The sequence below is a fragment of the Scyliorhinus torazame genome, chromosome 15 (assembly GCF_047496885.1).
Source record: "Scyliorhinus torazame isolate Kashiwa2021f chromosome 15, sScyTor2.1, whole genome shotgun sequence".
Classification (NCBI taxonomy): domain Eukaryota; kingdom Metazoa; phylum Chordata; class Chondrichthyes; order Carcharhiniformes; family Scyliorhinidae; genus Scyliorhinus; species Scyliorhinus torazame.
The window spans coordinates 140,977,372-140,997,066 of NC_092721.1; the positions used below are offsets into that span (position 1 = coordinate 140,977,372).

The 19,695-nt window shown below is 44.8% G+C and overlaps 1 protein-coding gene across 2 annotated transcripts in view; it reads right to left on the reverse strand.

Moving 5' to 3' along the window:
- Positions 1-5,970: 5,970 nt before the first annotated feature.
- LOC140391866 (palmitoyltransferase ZDHHC20-B-like) overlaps positions 5,971-19,695 on the reverse strand; it is a 132,675-nt gene continuing 118,950 nt past the window's right edge. For both annotated transcript variants that reach the window (XM_072476848.1, XM_072476846.1), the window contains 3 exons: positions 19,097-19,212; positions 9,476-9,533; positions 5,971-8,173 (listed from right to left, as the gene is read on the reverse strand). In XM_072476848.1, the coding sequence (XP_072332949.1) occupies positions 9,481-9,533; positions 19,097-19,212 (169 nt within the window). In that variant the 3' untranslated portion in view covers positions 5,971-8,173; positions 9,476-9,480. The remainder of the gene's footprint in view (positions 8,174-9,475; positions 9,534-19,096; positions 19,213-19,695) is intronic.

Sequence of the window (19,695 nt, forward strand, 5' to 3'; positions counted from 1 at the left end):
TTAGGTCAGATGACAAAAGCTTTTTCAAAAAAGCAGGTTTTAAAGGGGCAGCATAGTGGTTAGCACTGTTGCTTCACAGCGCTAGGGTACCGGGTTCTATTCCCGCTTGTGTCACTGTCTGTGCGGAGTCTGCATGTTCTCCCCCTGTCTGCATGGGTTTCCTCCGGGTGCTCCGGTTTCCTCCCACAAGTCCCGAAAGGCGTGCTTGTTAGGTGAATTGGACATTGTGAATTCTCCCTCAGTGTACCCGAACAGGCGCCGGAGTGTGGCGACTAGGGGATTTTCACGGTAGTTAATTTAAGTCTACTTGTGACAATAATAAAGATTATTATGATTTTCAAGAATGTCATGAAGGACGAAAGTGAGATAGAAAGATGCTGAGGGAGGAAATTCTAGAGTTTAGGCAACTGAAGGCATGGCCATCAACAGTGAAGCGATTAAAATCAGGGATGCTCAAGAGGCCAGAATTAGATGAGCGCAGAAGACACCGCTTGACTGAAGTCAATGTAACTCGGCGAACACAAAGGTGATAGGTGACACAAAAACCAGAAAATTCTGAACAATCTCAGCCGGTCTGACAGCATCTAAGGTTTCGAGACTGGATGACTCTGTCAAAGTTGGGGAGAACTGTAAATAGGATAAGATTTATACTGGGGGGGGGGGGGGGGGAAAGAGGGGGAGAGTAGTGGGGCTGGATAGAGGGCCAGAAATTGGTAGAGCAATTATGCAGGTCCTATAAGATGAAATCCTGGCCCTTGTTTGGGAAGATGACACACGTCCCTCACAGAAAGGTGCCGTCTTCAACACTGAATTTGGATATTTTGATTGAAAATGCCCCTAATTCATCGGGTAGCTTCCAATGAATCGGTAGCCGGTTAAGAGGGCACGCATGTACCCACATTTGGGAGGACTGAAGGCGGACGTGGTAATTCTACAGGAGACGCACCTTAGAATAGCAGATCAGATCAGATGAAGGAAGGGATGGGTCAGACAGGTTTTCCACTCGGGGATAGACTTGAAGGCTAGAGGGGTCGCGACCCTGATTAATAAGCGAGTGGTTTTTGAGGCGGGTAGAATAGTTGCGGACGTGGGAGGCCGGTACATTATGGTCAGTGGGAAACTGGAGGGGTTGCAGGTAGTATTAGTAAATGTCTATTCGCCAAATTGGGATGATGTGGAGTTCATAAAGAGGATGCTGGGGAAGATCCCGGACCTGGATTCGCATAAGTTGGTCAGGGGAAGGGACTTTAAGACAGTTATTGACCCTGGGTTACACCGGTCGAGCTCAAGGACAGGCAGAGTGCCAGCAATGGCAAAGGAGCTAAAGGGGTTTATCGAGCAGATTGGGGGGGGGGTTGGACCCATGCAGATTTGGGCAGCCAAAAGTGAAGAAGTTCTCCTTCTACTCACATGCGCATAAAGTGTACTCCCGGATTGATTTTTTTATTTTGAATAGTGTTCTACTGACGGGGGTAGTGGACACAGGGTATTCGGCGATCACAATCTCAGATCATGCCCCGCACTGGGTTGACCTACAGGTTAGCAGGGAGAGTAGCCCTGGATGTGGGCCCACAGGGAGAAGGTCGACAGAGCAGAGATGGACCGACTGATAAAGGAGATATTGCAGGTCGACAGGTGTGCGGAGACCCCGGAGGTAGGGCTTTTAAGGGAACGGCGGAGGCTACAGGCAGAGTTCGACTTGTTAACTACAGGGAGGGCGGTGGAGCAGCTGAGGAAGGCGAGGGGGGGCAATCTATGAGCATGGAGAGAAAACCAGCAGACTGCTTGCACAGCCCTGCTTAGAAGGAGGGAGGCAGCCAGGGAGATTGAGAAAGTAAAGAACAGGGATGGGAACCTGGTTGGAGACTCAGCTGGGGTGAATAAGGTGTTCAAGGAAATTTACATTAGGCTGTATGGGTCGGAACCCACAGCTGGGCCGAAGGGGATGAGGCACTTTTTATGGGGGCTGAATTTCCCGAAGGTGGACGGGGGGTTGGTAGAAGGGCTGGGGGCCCCGATCGGGTTGGAAGAGATAGCAGAGGGTCTGAAGGCCATGCAGTCGGGTAAAGCCCCAGGGCCGGACGGGTACCCAGTGGAGTTTTATGAAACGTTCTCTGGGATATTGGGGCCGCTGTTGATGAGGACATTCAATGAGGCAAGTGAATGTCGGGTGCTTCCCCCGACAATGTCACAGGCCACGATCTCGCTTATCCTGATGCGGAAAAGGACCTGGAGCTATATGGGTCCTACAGGCCGATATCCCTATTGAATGTGGACGCCAAACTGCTGGCCAAAATCTTGTCCTCTAGGATTGAAGACTGTGTTCCGGATGTGATTGCGGAGGACCAGACGGGGTTCGTTAAGGGTAGGCAGTTTGTGGCCAATGTAAGAAGGTTGTTAAATGAGATCATGATGCCCCCAGAAGGTAGGGATGTGGAGGTAGTGGTCGCAATGGACACAGAGAAGGCTTTTGATTGGGTGGAATTGGAATATCTGTGGGAGATACTGGGATGGTTCGGATTTGGGCGGGGCTTTATTGACTCTCTCCCTGTTGCTTTTGGCCTTGGCAATAGAGCCACTGGCAATGGCGCTTAGAGCATCAAGGAGTTGAAGAGGGATAGTGTGGGGGTAGGGGGTGGAGCACAGGGTCTCACTATATGCGGACCTGCTGTTGCTTTAGAAATCGGACCCACTGGGAGGCTTCGGGGGAATTATGAATATTCTGGAGGAGTTTGGCCAGTTCTCCGGATATAAGTTAAACATGGGGAAGAGTGAGGTTTTCCCGATCGAGGCCAGGGGCAGGAGAGCAGGTTGGGTGAGCTGCCGTTTAAGATGGTGAGGGGCGAGATAAAGGGGTTAAAATGGGGAAGGCAGGACGGGTGGAGGGGAACGGCAGGAAGATTGAGGTGTTCAGGTAGTTATTAATTTGTTATGAGGTTTTTGTATTTGTTCTTACTCTTGTGTTGGTTGTATTTAATGTATATACAAATGCCTTAATAAAAATATTTTTTTTAAATGGGAGCAGGTGAGTCTCAAGGACGAGGTGGGCTTGGAGCGGCCACGAGGAGATAAGAGAAAATCTACAGAAATATGCATAGTCAGGGCTCAGGAAGATATTAGAAAAATTTCAGATCAGTGGGCTTGTGAAATTGGTTGATTGGATGGTCTCGATCTTAGTGACCAGGCAGCTCGGAGTTCTTCACACTTTCTTGACGGAGGTGAGTGTGGAGAAGACAGTGGAGAGGGATTCAAGAAAGCAGCTAAAGTAGAAAAAAAGCTGGGAGTTACTTTTGCCTTCCAGGATGATCTCAAATAGTGAACCGTTTTAGCAGACAAGTAGGGTCCCAATGGTGCTTTATCCTGTCAGATGTTATTGACTGATTAAACCTTTCCTTTGAAATATCTCTGTTGATGAGTCAAACTCTTTATCAAGCTTTTTTATATATGGCTTTGAATGTTTAAATGCTATTGGATGCATGTCAAGTACTTTGAAACACTTGCAGGCGACATCAATTTTGTATGTTTGTCATTATTGACCACGTTAATCACATTTTGGTTTAATGTTTTAAGTCTCATTTATGATTTGCTTTTTGTTTAAGACATTTTCCTTTTAAGGAACTGTCCCTTTAAGTTGACCCTCCATTCATTTGATTTTGTTTAATTGATTATTTTTGTTAAGCAAAATAGTTGGATCATGTAAAATGTGGTTTCTTTGAAGTTCTCTTCAGGGAAGTTGGCGGTGAAAACCACAACTTTTTCATTTCATGCACCAAGCATCTGGGTTTGGTAGGTCACAGATAATACCAATTCAAAATTTGCATAACTACCTCATTAATGCACCTTCAGCCTCAGTCTCTTGGATCAATTTTACAATTTCCATACCAGCTCTCAGGAGAATTCCAAATGACATTGTCATTCGGTGCCTTGTTAGGGACAGTTTGCATTGTAAGCCCACCGATGTAGATTGATCCTGCTAAAAATCATTTAATTTAAAAGTTCACCGCAAACAGATTAATTAAGACTAAGCTGGAGTATCTGACGGCGAGGGCAGAGCTCCATCATTGTAAGAATTGAAGGTGAGCAATATCCTCTCTGCACAGGCCGAGTCACCACATATTCCGCCGTTGAAGCAGTGTGTGCTGAGTATTGGGCTTGGGTGAGTGCACAACTCACCACGGTCTCGCAAGCAATTAAAGACTGATATAAATGCTGGCTTTGTCAACAATACCCACATCTCATGAATGAACAAAAGAATGCTGATTGGTATAGATACAACTGATTTGGCAGTTCACTGCAGAAATATTTGAAGTATGTGGTCATAAATTCTTAACTATCCAAAATGTATATACATCGCTATGACAAAGTCACATTTATTAGAAATATTGATGCCTTTCACTAAATACAGGGAGCAACAATGTGCATAAAGATAATGATCTGGATTTTGTAGCCAGTAACAAAGGAATGGCATTTGCCTTTCATCTCAGAATGCCCACTAATTTTGACCGGTTCTAGAGCGCAGACTCCCCCTAATCTGGTGTCTGTTCCACTGCAGTGGCCTCTACTTTGTGGCACATATGAGCAAGGAAACAGGGTGGATCTTTAACCAATCCAATTGAAGGATTTTCACCAAGTTCCAACCAGAAGAATAAGGCGGGATATATAAATTAGATTTAAATGATGTACAGAAAGCAAAATAAGGATTAGGACAAACAGATAGGATAGATAGATTAAGGGAGATAAAAGATTGAAATAGATTTTTAAAAATGAAATCTCCAAAATGAATTTTATTTCGGGGAAATGAGCCTCCACTCTTTAAAAAATAATTCCGGTTGTGAAGGGTATCTCAGCAGTAATTATCAGGCCATTAAAAGCTGACTCATTCTTGAAAGCAGCAGTGTTAATATTTCAGCTGTCTTTGGTGGGGAACTTATGGGCAGGTTCAGCATGTTCACACTATTGCAGGAATTTCAGTGCGAGTGTATCAGCAGGGACGGTAACAGCATTCTTTGTGACAGCAACCTCCAGATTTCCACGTTTAGCCGCACACGTGTGGGTGCCAGAAGCTGCAGTAAGGTTTACTCCATATTAACTGTGAACCCTGATAGTTTCACTGTTATTATTACCACAAAATCCAGACCACTGTCTTTAAAGTAGAAAAACGCACAAGGGTCCAAATGAAAATAAATGTTGAACCAAAGAGGGATGGTCAAAATCATTGTCAAGGTGAGTTTTAAGAAGGATAGAAAAGTAGAGGGATAAAACAGGGTACAAGAGGCTAATGCCAAAAGAACAGAAAGTTCTGGGGAGCTGGTCGAAGAAAGCTACAGAGATAGGAAGGAATGAAGTCATGTAGGTATTTTAAAAAAAATTTAGAACACCCAAATATTCTTTTTGCCAATTAAGGGGCAATTTAGCATGGCCAATCCATCTAAACTGGACATCTTTGGGTTGCGGGGGTGAAACCCACGCAGACGCGGGGAGAATGTGCAAACTCCACACGGACGGTGACCCAGGGCTGGGATACGAACCCAGGTCCTCAGCGCCGTAGTCCCAGTGCAAACTACTGCGCCACCTTGCTGCCCCGCCATGTAGGTATGTGAGCACAGGGTTAAGAATTTTCAATTTGTGGCAATAGGGGTGGGGAGTGGAAGTCAATGTTGATCAGCATGGACAGGGTGATCACAAAATATGTTCCTTCTAAATTAACAATTTTTCATTATGATAACTGCACTGTAAATTCTATGATAAATTCTATGATAACCATGGTGCTCCATTTATATTTTGTTTTTAAAATCATTCAACTCAAAATGGTGAACACAGAAGTGTGGGAGTTTTATCTCTTGTTCCTAAAATAATTATGGTCTTGTCTAAAATTATGCATTTGATATGATATAAATGTACAAATAAAGTCAAATGTGCATCATTAGCACAATTATCATGTATCATTCACAATAAACAATAAGATCTGGGTAGCTTTTAAAATCACTTTAGTCTTTTATTCATCCTCTGCATTTATTGACACGTTGACTGAACAAAGTACGAAATAGTAGCCAACTTAACATAGGAATAGTCCAGAAATTACAGAAAAGGTGCAAGACATGCATATTCTGCATGCGACATATGTACTAACTTTAATTTGGCTATCCTTTGAAGGAAAAATAAAACAAACAGCTTAAATGTTTGCATAACATGCTAAGTAAAAATGTCATTCATCTTTGTCCACTGACACTAATTTGTTTACATTGGCTTCAATTATTAGTAAAGAAAATGTCACAGAAACATGGCTGTCCTCAGGATAAATTTCATACAAGTTTTAATTGTCTATAAGCACAAAAGATGGGGGAGTAAAGAAGCTGACAATGATGGGGAAAAAGTGCACACCACTTAGTTTATATTTCAATTTAAACTGTATTCAAATAATCTTGACCTTTTTATTTAGACAATTTGTTTGGTAAGCATTATCAATACAACATCCATTGTTGGTCTGTGAACATCAATATTGCATTCTAGAGATTTTTTTCTGGGATAAACCTATTTGTTCGCTTAATACTGTAACAACTGTCATGATTGCATAAGATTTGTCTGCTCAATGCTTACGTCACAGATCTTATACACAATGGTAAGGATTACCAGAGCAAAAATGTCACTATAATAACAAGCATACGTTGAAGGTGAAAAATCCAATGCTGAAATACATTACTGTGGCTGCAAAATTCAAGTTACCTTAGTAAGGCAAAAAAAGGTGGACTCCACACAGCATAACACATACTGGAAATGCACTACATGATTGATTCATACACCTTTTATGAACTTTCCAATTCACATACCACAACTAATAGCTCAGGGCAAGCACAGCAAAAGGCAACCCTTGAAGCAATTTACAAATTAACTAAGGGATCCAGCACCTCAGCTCTGAATCACAATCTCTCCCCCCTCCAATCTCACCAGATACACACATTTCTAATACACAAGAGTTTTGTTTAGTTGCATGCCAATTGCAAATTGTTCAAATTAAAAAATGACATAGTATTCATGTATTGTATATAGCACTGCTTACGTCAAGTTCAAGACACAGAACTGTCAAATCGCCAAGCATACAGTCGACTATATTTTAAACCAATCAGCAGCGTTTCCCAACCAATTTATGATTTATGTCTCGATCAATTGATGGCTACTATACTACTACTACTATGCAAAATAAAAACTATTCTATAGGGCATATATAAAAAAAGACAATTGCAAACAAACTAATAATCTTGACCACAAATAAAAAAGGAAAACCTAAAACCGTATGGCATTTGTAAACCACTGTCATTTGGAGCCTACAATAAATAAAAAGTGTTTCATAAACAGTAACTGCTCTTTGGTAAACAGCAGCTCTGACTCACAATATACATACAAGGACATCAAACATTAGTGCAGAAAGTCTGTTTTTCAAAATGTCTTGCATAAATGTAGAGAAGTAATAGCGTACTTCCCCTCAAGATTATTGGCCTTTGCTTGATTAAAATACAGACCTGCATCAGCAATTGATTTTATGTTACAGCTTGCAGTCTTCAACAGTTATTTTAAAATACAATTTAATTATTATACAGTTTAGTCCCTTGCATCCCTCATATAGGTTGTACATCTGATATATATATATTGCTTATTAAAAAAAAGTTAATACATTTATAATTCCTTTCAGTGCCTTTTATATCCTATAACATTATAACCTGGCAGTTAAGTAAGTTAAAATCCAGTAATTTGACTGAATACTTGCATCCAGACATCCAATTCAATAAGGAAAATATAGATTCATGATTGGATATTTCAACTGCAGGCTACCTACTGTAAGACTATTTTGTTGTAGGATACCGTTTATAATAGTCTAGTGATCTGTTCATACAGACATAGAGAAGACTAGTGACTTGGTAATCTAAGACCTTGATTACATTTGCATCACCTACCACAGTGTCTGTGGGTCCTTCATATAAAGTTATTATTTAAGGCAACAAGCCGTGTTGATTTTAATTTATTGCCTTTGCCAACAAGCACTGTTAATGTCTTTTCATAAGCACAAAGAAATCTGATACACAAGTTGTTCATATGTCATCAGAATACAGCTTCTAACAGTTTTGGCTTCCACAGAAGTGAGCAGCATTCCAGTCTCAACATCATGTACCAGAAACATCTAAATGGAAGAACATTCACAGTAGATTAATAACAAATCATTTGAAGGGAATTCACGTACAACTCATACTCCATTCAAAGTAGTTTCAAGCAGCATGGTTTATTTATTAAACAGTTAACAAATTACTATTCATTTATTTGTTGTATGAGCCATGTGCCCCATTAACAAGTAGTTGGGAACCAGGTACAAAAGTTTGTCGTAAATGCCTCCATCATTACCAGCTGGGTGAAACAATGAAAGGGTTGTTTCACTGTTCTCCGAAACTTTTGGCATAGGTAACCCCAACCCTGAAACAATACCATTAGTTTTTACAGTGGCAGCTCACTGGCTGTCAGATTGAGGGTCACGCTATGGCTGACATTCAGCCACTTCCTCGTGGAGCTCTGCATGTTCCACGGCAGCAGCATTGCCAGGCAGAGTGGCAGCCCATGGTCAATTGCACTCTTAGTAATACGACTCGGGCTTGAGATCGACCAGGAGCCTATTGGGCTCCAACGTTGATACCACCACTGTGTTTTCTATCTTGTCCGAAGTGCCCGGTGGCCCTTAGCATTTCCATCACTAGGGGAGCAGTTATTGGCTCCACGGGAAGAAGGCCGATGCCAAGAAAGTGTCAAGTGTCTGCGACAAGGAAGTGAACGGGGGTGGGATTATGTCTCGTTATAGAGCAATCAGGAAAAACAAAGCCTGTTCTCTTTGGCTCTTTGCCACATCACTGGAAATGTAGAAGATTTATTTACATTTTTGTTTATTTTAACATATTGAGGATGAAATGCTTGGGTTGGGAACACATCTCCTCATATTACATATGTTTAAATGGGAAAAATAGCTTTGATATATGTAATTTTGATTAATATAGTGGTTTCCAGGAACATATCCATATTTAGGACAAAGTATTCCTAGTTTTGAAGTACCTCACACAGAATTAGATACTGCTTTCCCCTTTCATCTTTTCCCCCAAGAAGTTGAGGATTGTTTGCATATTTTTGATTCTTTATTGTCCTTATTAACGCGAGGGACTTCTGTACTGGGGCAGAATGAGAATAAAAATGACCATGTCTTAAAAAAAGAATCTCCAGCTATTTGCCTTATTGATATCTTGATCTTATCTGTAGTATGTGAAGCATAAAAATAGCTCACCAAGGTGGCATATTCTGCAAAAATATCAAAGTAAATTTTGTACATAACTTTACAAAACATGATACCATGTGATAATGCCGAATGAAACAGAAATGATAAATTGCAATGTTTCTAGTATGATCTTATTACAGTTAAAGCTCGTGGAACTTTTACTATTTTTACCTTATTTATGTTGAATGTTTTGCAGATTCCTCGTCTATTGCAGCATTTTGATTTGGATCTGAAAATGTTAGGGAGATAAAAGACAAGCAATAGAATAAATATTTCAAGCTTCAGATAATTTTTTAAGGTATTTAGGCGTATAAATTTGGGAGTGTGGTTTTGGGCAAAATTGTTCAGTACACAAAGAAGCCTGAGGAACCCCAGATACAAAGTTTTGAACCTAGTTATCATGCGGCAAGAATTGTGGGAAGGAGGTATGAAAATCGGTTAGTGCCACAGGGCCCTCAGGTAAGTGAATGATTGCAGATTTCAGTGCGCGGGATGGGGTGGTGGACTGCCACAATCAGGCAGAGTCTGGATCAGTGGTCTCAGAGGGCTTTGGGGAGGAGGGAAAATCACTGGCCTCAGGACATTGGGGCTGGAAAGGAGGATAGCGTATTTTAAGGCAAGCGTATAGAAGTCAGGGATCAGGGTTAGCAAGTGTTCCTGATGGTGCATACTTCATAAGTAGTTTACTAGTTACCAGACAGCCTGCACCTTCTCAGAGGCAGGCACAATAGGGCCTAATTTGCTGCCAAAATAATAGTGAGACTCATGGTTTTTGCCATTTTATTTATGTGCAAGCTAAACAGCAATTTCAGGTGAGGGCAGATGTATGGGTTAAACATGGAAATCCAAAGGTTGTGGTCCAAAATGCTTTCTGAAAACACCATCTCCCTTTCTGGCTTATTAAAATGCATTAAATGGTATGAAGTTGTTCTAGTCACAGGGTGGATATGAATTAAGTTTGTCACAGAAAGTTAAGTCTTGTACATTTCAGTCCAGGTACTTTTTTTAAATAGCATAATAAGTGCTACTTACTATCAATCAGCTTCACTGGCACTGAAATGCTCCATTACACTGAAAATTTAATTTGAAGTTTACAAAAAATATATTTTTATTGCCAAATTTTCCAATATAACAACTTTACATCCATATAGTACAAACATTAACAATATTTCAACTCTTCCCCCTCCCACCAACCCAAAGAAATATAACCAATCCTCAATACCCCCCTCCCCCCCCACAACATCTGACGGTCACCAACTCCCTGAAATAGGAAATAAACGGCTGCCACCTCAGGTAGAACCTTTCAGCCGACCCTCTCATTACATACATGATTTTTATAAAGTACAAAATCTCCATTAGGTCGCTTAACCGCGCCGCGGCACAACCAAACAAAAGTCTCCTTCGAGCTACTAAGGAAGCAAAGGCAAGAACATCCGCTTTTGCCCCTGACTGCAACTCCAGTATGTCTGAGATTTAAAATATAGCCACCAAGGGGCATGGTTCCAAATCAACCCCAAGAATTCCCAACATGGTGCTGAAGGAGGGGACTCAGAAGCTCACAAGCTTAGTGCAGGGCCAGAATGTGTGTGGTCCGCCGGGTCGTGAAGAGGATCGCTCATACCTATCCTCTACTTCCGCGAAAAGCCCATTTATTCGTGCCCTAGTCAAATGTGCCCCTTGCATCACCTTGAATTGAATCAGGCTAAGCCTAGCCCATGAGGTGGTAGAGTTGACTCTATAGAGCCTCACTCTACATCCCCCCTTCAAATTCCAGGCCTAACTCCTCATCCCATTTTCTTTCAATCTCGTCCAACAGGACCTGCTCCGTCGACACCAGCCGACCAAAGGTCTCCGACAGCCTCCCTTCTCCTACATCAACCACCAAAAGAACTCTGTTTATCAACGAGGGCCAAAGGGAAGGAAGCAACCGCCTTGTGCACAAAGTCTCGCACCTGGTAGTACCAAAACTGGTTACCTCTTGGGAGCTTCTCCTTCTCCAGGTACTCCTCAAAACTAGCGAACTTACTACAAACAAAAAGTCACCAAACTGCTCTAACCCCTCCTCCCTCCAAGCTCCGAAGGACGAATCCAAAGCTGCCAGCACAAAACTGATTCCGTCCCTCTATACCACCCCTGCACCTTTTCAATGTTCACCGCTCAACAGTAGTATAACAGGTTGGGCAACGCTAGGCTCCCTGAATGCCTATCCCTTTGTAAAAAAAAAACAAAAAAGACCCTTCGGACCCGTGGGGTCCTGCCCACCCAATAAAAGACGAGATCATTTTATTGACTCCCACAAAGAAAGATTTCAAAAGGAAAACTGAAAGGCACTGAAACAAAAATAGAAATCTTGGGCGAATATTCTTTTTGACCAACTGAATACTCCCTGCCAAAATGGGAGATTATTCCATCTCTTTCATTCCTCTTTCACCGCTTCAACTAAGTTCTCTTTAACTTCTGTATTTAACCCACGTCCCGCACTGGGTGGAGTTGGGGTTGGGGGAGGAGGGACCAGCGCCCGCTGTGGCGCCTGGATGTGGGACTGTTGGCGGATGAGGAGGTTTGTGGGCGGATCCCGGGGTGCATTCAGAGATACATAGAGGCCGATGATAATGGGAGGTGCAGGTGGTGTGGTTTGTGAGGCTCTGAAGGTGGTGGTTAGGGGAGAGCTAATTTCAATTAGGGCTCACAGGGAGAGGAGAGAGAGGATGGAGAGGGAGAGGTTGGTGGGGGAGATAGTAAGGGTGGACAGGAGCTATGCAGAGGCCCCCGAAGAGGGGCTGCTGAGGGAGCGACGGAACCTCCAAACGGAATTTGATTTATTGACCACGGGGAAGGCAGAGGCTCAGTGGAGGAAAATGCAGGGGGCAGTGTATGAGTATGGGGAGAAGGCGAGTCAGATGCTGGCGCATCAGCTATGTAAGAGGGAGGCGGCGAGGGAGATTGGAGGAATTAGGGATGGGGGGGGGGGAATACGGTGCGGTGTGCGGTTAAAATAAATGAGGTATTTAGGGATTTCTATGGGGACCTGTACAAGTCAGAGCCCCTGGAGAGGGGAGAATGGATGCGGCGGTTCTTAAATCAACTGAGGTTCCAGAGGGTGGAGAAAGAGCAGGTGGCTGGCTTGGGGGCCCCGATGGGGCTGGAGGAGCTGGTTAAGGGATTGGGGGGCACGCAGGCTGCCAAGGCCCCGGGACCGGATGGGTTCCCGGTTGAATTTTATAGGAAGTATGTGGATCTGTTCGGCCCGTTGCTGGTGAGAACCTTCAATGAGGCGAGGGAGGAAGGGACTCTGCCCCCAACAATGTCTCGGGCGCTGATCTCGCTGATTCTCAAGCGGGATAAGGACTCACTGCAGTGCGGTTCGTATAGGCCGATCTCGCTCCTTAACGTAGATGCCAAGTTGCTGGCGAAGGTCCTCGCTACGCGGATTGTGTCCCGGGAGTGATACATGAGGACCAGACGGGGTTCGCGAAGGGCAGGCAGTTAAACGCGAATGTGCGGAGGCTCCTGAACATGATTATGATGCCCTCGGTGGGAGGGGAAGCGGAGGTGGTGGCAGCTATGGACGCGGAGAAGGCCTTTGGTAGGGTGGGGTGGGAGTACCTATGGGAAGGGCTTAGCAGGTTTGGGTTCGGGGAAGGGTTCATAGGGTGGGTCAGGTTATACAGGGCCCTGGTGGCGAGCGTGTCTACGAATCGGTTGAGATCGGAATATTTCAGATTGTACCGGGGTACGAGACAGAGGTGTCCCCTGTCCTGTTCGTGCTGGCAATTGAGCTGCTGGCCATGGCATTAAGGGAGTCTAGGAACTGGAGGAGGTTGGTCCGTGGAGGGGAGGGACACCGGATGTCGTTGTATGCTGATGCCCTGTTGTTATATGCTGATGACCTGTTGTTATGTAGTGCAGATCCAGTGGAGGAGATGGCGGAGGATATGCGGATCCTTAGGGAGTTCGGGGACTTCGCGGGCTACAAGCTCAACGTGGGGAAGAGTGAGCTCTTTGTAGTGCATGCGGGGGGCCAGGAAAGGGGGCTAGGGGAGCTGCCGTTGAAGTGGGCAGAGAGGAGCTTTCGATACCTGGGTACCCAGGTAGCTAGGAGCTGGGGGGCCCTGCATAAGCTTAATTTGACACGGTTGGTGGACCAGATGGAGGAAGACTGTAGGAGATGGGATGTGTTGCCACTTTCCCTGGCGGATAGGGTGCAGTCGGTCAAGATGACGGTCCTCCCGAGGTTCTTGTTTGTGTTCCAGTGCCTGCCCATCCTAATCCCCAAGGCTTTTTTCAAGCGGGTAAGCAGGAGTATTATGGGATTTGTATGGGCGAGCAAAACCCCAAGGGTGACGAGGGTGTTTTTGGAGCGCAGTCGGGACAGGGGCGGGCTGGCGCTGCCGAATCTGTGTGGCTATTATTGGGCAGCTAATGTGGCGATGATCCGTAAATGGGTAATGGAGGAAGAGGGGGCGGTGTGGGAGAGACTAGAGGTGGCGCCTTGTGTGGGTACTAGCTTGGGGGCACTGGTGACGGCACCGTTGCCGCCACTGCCGACGAGGTACACCACGAGCCCGGTGGTGGCAGCAATATTGAAGATTTGGGGGCAGTGGAGGTGACATAGGGGTGAGGTGGGGGCCTCAATTTGGTCCCCGATACTGGGTAATCATAGGTTTGTGCCGGGCAGGATGGGTGGGGGGTTCCAAAGTTGGCATCGGGCAGGAATTAAAAGGATGGGGGACCTGTTAATAGATGGGACTTTTGCTCACCTGGGGGCGCTGAAAGAGAAATTTGGGTCGCCTCCCGGAAACACTTTTAGATATATGCAAGTGAGGGCGTTTGTGAGACGCAGGTGAGGGAAATTCCGCTACTTCCAGCACGAAGGATTCAGGACAGGGTATAATATATTTTGGGTGTATGGGTTGGAGAAGGCAAGGTCTCTGCGATTTATCAGGAGCTGCAGGAAGCGGAGGAGGCCTCGGTGGAGGAGTTGAAGGGCAAGTGGGAGGAGCAGCTCAGGGAGGAGCTGGATGAGGGTCTGTGGGCTGATGCCCTGGGCAGGGTCAATTCCTCCTCCTCATGCGCCAGGCTCAGTCTAATACAGTTCAAAGTAATACACAGGGCGCATATGACGGGGGCGAGGATGAGTAGGTTTTTTTGGGGTGGTGGACAGATGTGTGAGATGTTCGGGGAGCCCAGCGAATCACACCCATATGGTCTGGACATGCCCGGGTTCTGGAGGGGCTTTGCGAGGGCTATGTCCAAAGTTGTGAACACCCGGGTCAAGCCGAGCTGGGGGTTGGCACTATTTGGGGTATCGGACGAGCCGGGAGTGCAGAAGCCGAAAGAGGCCGGAATTCCGGCCTTTGCGTCCCTGGTCGCCCGGCGGAGGATCCTACTAATGTGGAGAGATGCAAAGCCCCCGAGCATGGAAGCTTGGATCAATGACGTGGCAGGGTTCATTAAGTTGGAGAGGATAAAGTTTGCCTTGCGAGGGTCTGTGCAGGGTTTCTCCAGGCGGTGGCAACCGTTCCTAGACTTTCTCGGGGAGCGTTAGGAGGAGGTCAGCAGCAACCCAGGGGGGGTGGGGGGGTTTGGTTTATGTTTTTGTTAAAAGGGGGCGCTTTCCCCACTTTTGCATTTATTGGTTAAATGGGGTTAATGTATCCTTGTTTGGTTTCCCATGTACAATTTTGTTTTTCTTTCTTTCTGGAGTGTTGGTTGAAAATTGTTGAAGATTTTGGATAAACATATTTTTAAAAAAAACTTCTGAATTTAACTTCTGTAGCGAGGCCTAGTCATGGGCCATCCGGACTCCCAGATAACCAAAATGGACCTGCCCAAGTGAAAAGGCAACTCTCTCGCTGGCAGATTCACCGGAAAGCATTCGCTTTTACCCAGGTTCAATTTGGGGCAGAGGCCAGCCCACCACCCACATCCCTGACCTGCGGTATTTCCTAAGGGGCCACTTGTCACCTCAACTGGTGCGCCAACAAGCGACTAGCGTTTTCCCCATGCTCATAAAAATCTCCCTTCGCAACAAGTGCACCGCCCGATCCGTTCAGAGCAGCCTAAAATCCATCTGTAACTTCTTCCTACTGGCCAGCAATTCTGGTGTCTGATTGACCAGGTATTGATGATCCACCTCCAAGATGGCATCCACCAACCTCTGCCTCGCCCCCCCTTTCACTATTCTCCTTGTGCACCTTGAAAGAAAGAAATTCTCCTTTGACCACCACCTTCAACACCTCCCACAACCTGGATGGGAAAATCTGCCCACTCCTATTATATCTCAAATACTCCTCAATAGCGGAGGAGATCCTCTCACAAAAGCTCTTATCCGCCAACAACAAAGCATCAAACCTCCACGGGAGGCGTTAAGCAGGGCCCGACTCAGCCATCACTTCCACATAATGCATAGTATGGTCAGAAATCACTATCGCCGAATATCCGACTCCATCACCTCCGGCAGCAGGGACCTACCTACCACAAACAAAAATTGTCCTGAAATAGACCTGGTGGACAAGAGAAAAGAACAAAAAATCCTTTTCCCCAGGATGCAGAAATCCTAAGGGTTCAGCTTCCCAAGTCTGCACCATGAAGGTCAACAGTGTCTTTGGTTTCCCATAAAGCCTCAACCTTAGGCCTTGACTCATTCAGCCAGGGATCTAATATGCAATTAAAGTCCCCACCCATGATTAGCCAATAACTTAATAAAAGTTACATTGTCCCAATTTAGGGCATACACATTGACCAGCACCACTGGCACATCCGCTAACAACCCACTAAACACGATATACCTCCCATTCAGATCTTTCAAAATCTTTTCTGCCGAAAAGTCTACCCTATTATTTATCAGAATTGCTGCTCCCTGGGCCCTACTATCAAACCCCGACTGAAACACTTGTTCCACCCAGTCTTCCTGTAATCGTACCTGATCTCTAACCCGTAAATGAGTCATCTGCAACAGCACTACATCAGCTTTCAAAGTCTTAACATGCGTAAACGCCCTGGATCTCTTTCCCGGGCTATTGACACCCTTATATTCCATGTGACAAGCCAGATTGAAGGGGATGGGGGGGTTAACCACCAGCTCCCCCCCTCCACCAGAGTCAGCCATTCCTGCCTCATGAGGCAGTCCTGCAACCCTCTGAGAAGGGCCGACACCAAGCCCACCCAAGATGGCCACCAGATTCCCCCAATGCAACCAAAGAAAAGTCCCTAGCCACCATCAGAAAACTAACCACCCCTCCCCCACCATCCCCCGGCACCACACCCAAGCAACCAAGGAAACCACAACCAGGTCCCCAAATACGCCCCTCCCCCTAATAAACACCATCCATTCAATAACCCTAATCCCCCAAGTTAATAATCCCCCATCATCCGAGCCACAGATAATTCCATCCCTTCACTTTCGTTGACTAACTAATCTAGTTAGTGGGGTAGCTCCTGCACAGAGAATACAATTAGGAAACCAGAACAATCCCCACCCACCTCTAAACAAACATCCCTCAATCCGTACAAAATATTTTAATCTCAGTCCATTTTTTTGGATGGAACACCTCCAGTTCCTCTGGAGTCTCGAAGTAGTGGTCCTTGTTCTCATAGGTCACCCAAAGCCGTGTGGGGTAAACCACACCAAACCAAACTTTCTTTCTGTGCAGTCTCGTCTTGGCCTTATAAAAAGCTGCAGGCCACCTGGCCAGCTCCATGCCAACATCTTAGTATATCCTCATCGTGTGGCATTCCCATCTGCTACTCTGATGCTCCTTCATACCCACCGTAAAATTCTCTCTTTATCTTGGTTCCTGTGGAATCACATAATAAACGCACAAGGTGGCTCCCCAGCGCAAGGCCTTTGCCTCAATCAACTGTGGGCTCGATTCAGCTCAGGGGTGGGCACCATTTCCCCCTCCCTCACCCTCTTCCAGAGTAACTACGCCATAAGCTTTGTCGGGTTCGGGCCCTCCAGCAAATCGACCACCCTCAGATTTTGCCTTCTCGAGCTATTTGCAAGGTCGTCCACCTTAGCCCTGGAGCTCTTATTGTCGGTCACCACTTTGCCATTTTCACCTCAAGGGTAGCGATCTGGTCGCTCTGCTTCAACAGAGCAACTCCTACTCCTGCAGCTCCGCACCCTGCTGCTTCACCATCTCATCCACCGTAGCTAGCACCCCTCAAATTGAGGAACTAGTCGCCTTGACTGCCTTTTCATGGTCTCCTGAGACTTCCCAATGCAGTTTCTGCAATCCACTGCTAGAATTTCACGAGTTAGGGGGGTGGCCCTGGCACTGTATTTGCCTCTGCCATTTTCCTTTCTACTAAGGTACTTGAATCCTCCACTTTTGAAGCTGTTCCGATACTTTTATAACCCCAATACGATTTCCCATAATCTTCCCGGAATATGAACTTCCCTTTTAAGGCAGGCCTTCCCCTTTAAGGGGGAAGGGTTTCTTCTTTACAAGCAGAGCCTCAGTTGTATAAAAATCCCGGCCTAGCTGCAGGTCGGGAAGGAGACCCTTAGGAGAGTGGAGGAGTTTCGTAATTGTATCAAGATAAACCTTGTTCAATTTCTACTTTCGTCTATGCGTTCTGCCTACCGCGGGTTCAACAGATTGTGCATCCCCTTGTTGTGGGACACTTACACCATTGGGTTTAAAAAAGTTTCAAAAGGTCCAATTTCCATTGCCGGCCAGATGAAAAGAGCCTAAACCACAATCCCCGGCGGGAGCTCCCACATGTGTGACCGCCTCGTTACATGCCGCACCGTAAGCCGTTAAATTTTAAGTTAACTTTTTAAAAACATTTCCTTTGTGTTTTTTTTTGTGTTTCAATTCAATGTTTCTTTCCCTCTTTATTTCTCTTTCTGTATTTGATTTGGCATCATATTAACCCACTTTAATTTAAACTTCCTTAAAATCTGTTTGTTGTTAAGTCCTTAACCAATCCTATTGGAGGTTGATGAAATTAAGTCCCGGATGTCTGCTTTCACTTGTTGCAATGTTATCTGCTTGTAATTTCAACAATTTACAGTACAATATTGTCACCACAGTAAAACAAGCCAGGTTAAGTGTAACTAACATTGTTCATCGAAGAACTTTGAACGACCAAGAGTAGATGACATGGCTTTAGAAGAAACAATTGAAACACCATAAATCTTCTGGAATTCTAAAGTGGAAATGAACTTAGTGGATCAGGGCTTCCGGTCCGTATAATTTCAAGTGGTTTTCTGAAGGTATTTAGTAAAGCTACATGTAATTCTTTTGAAGAAGATCACAGGTAGGTGAGAATTAAAGACTGAACAAAAAACTGGCTTGACATTAGAAAATAACAGTAGAAAACAAGAATTTAGATAGTACTTTTAACATAATAAAATGTGCCACAGCACTTTCCAGAGGCATTACAAAATAAAGTATAAGGAGAAATTGGGGCAGATGATCCAAAGCTTGGCCAAAGAGGTAGGCTTTCACGACATTCTTAAAGAAGGAAAGCAAGGTAGAAAGCTGGAGAGATTTAGGGAGGGAATTCCAGAATTTAAGGATGAGGCAACTGAAGGTATAGCCCTAAAATGAAGGATGTTCAAAGGCCTGGAACAAGAACATTGGAGGTGTCTTGGAGGTTTTCAGGATTGAAAACAAAGACAAAAATTTTAAATAATAAAACAATGGGGAATACATATATTTAAAAGGTAATTTTCAAGACGATTCTTTCTGACCAAGTAAAATGTCTTAATTCAAGATAAATGTATTCTTTATCAAACAATATAGCCAACAATCAGAATAGTGTGTAAAATATTACCACCTTTGGAACTTTCTTCATCTGATCCCTCATCTAACCAGTGTTGATCAGTCCCTCCTAACAATCGATTTTGAGATTCACTCAGTGGTCTAGGAGGAAGTGACTGTCCATCTGCAATACTGTGGACAAAAAAACTATATCAATTACGACAACAATTGTATCAATACAGAATTCTCAGTACAGTAAAACACTCCCAGGAAGAAACAAAGAAAAAGCTGTGAAATTATATAGCGCCTTTCATGATCACCGGACATCTCAAAGCACTTTACAGGCAATGAGTACTTTTGAAGTACCATCACTGTTGTAATGTAGGAAATGTGGCACCCAAGTCAAACACAGCACGCTCTCATGGACAGTAATGTGCTAATGGCCAAATGATCTGTTTTTGTAATGTTGATCGAGGGGGAAATAGTGGACAGAATATCAGCTCTTCGAAATTGTGGCATGGGACCTATAAATCCACTTGAGGGCAGACAGCATCTCCGTTTGACATTTAATCTGGGGTGGCATGGTGGCATAGAGTTAGCACTGCTGCCTCACGGCGCCGAGAACCTGGGTTCATAGAATTTACAGTGCAGAAGGAGGCCATTCGGCCCATCGAG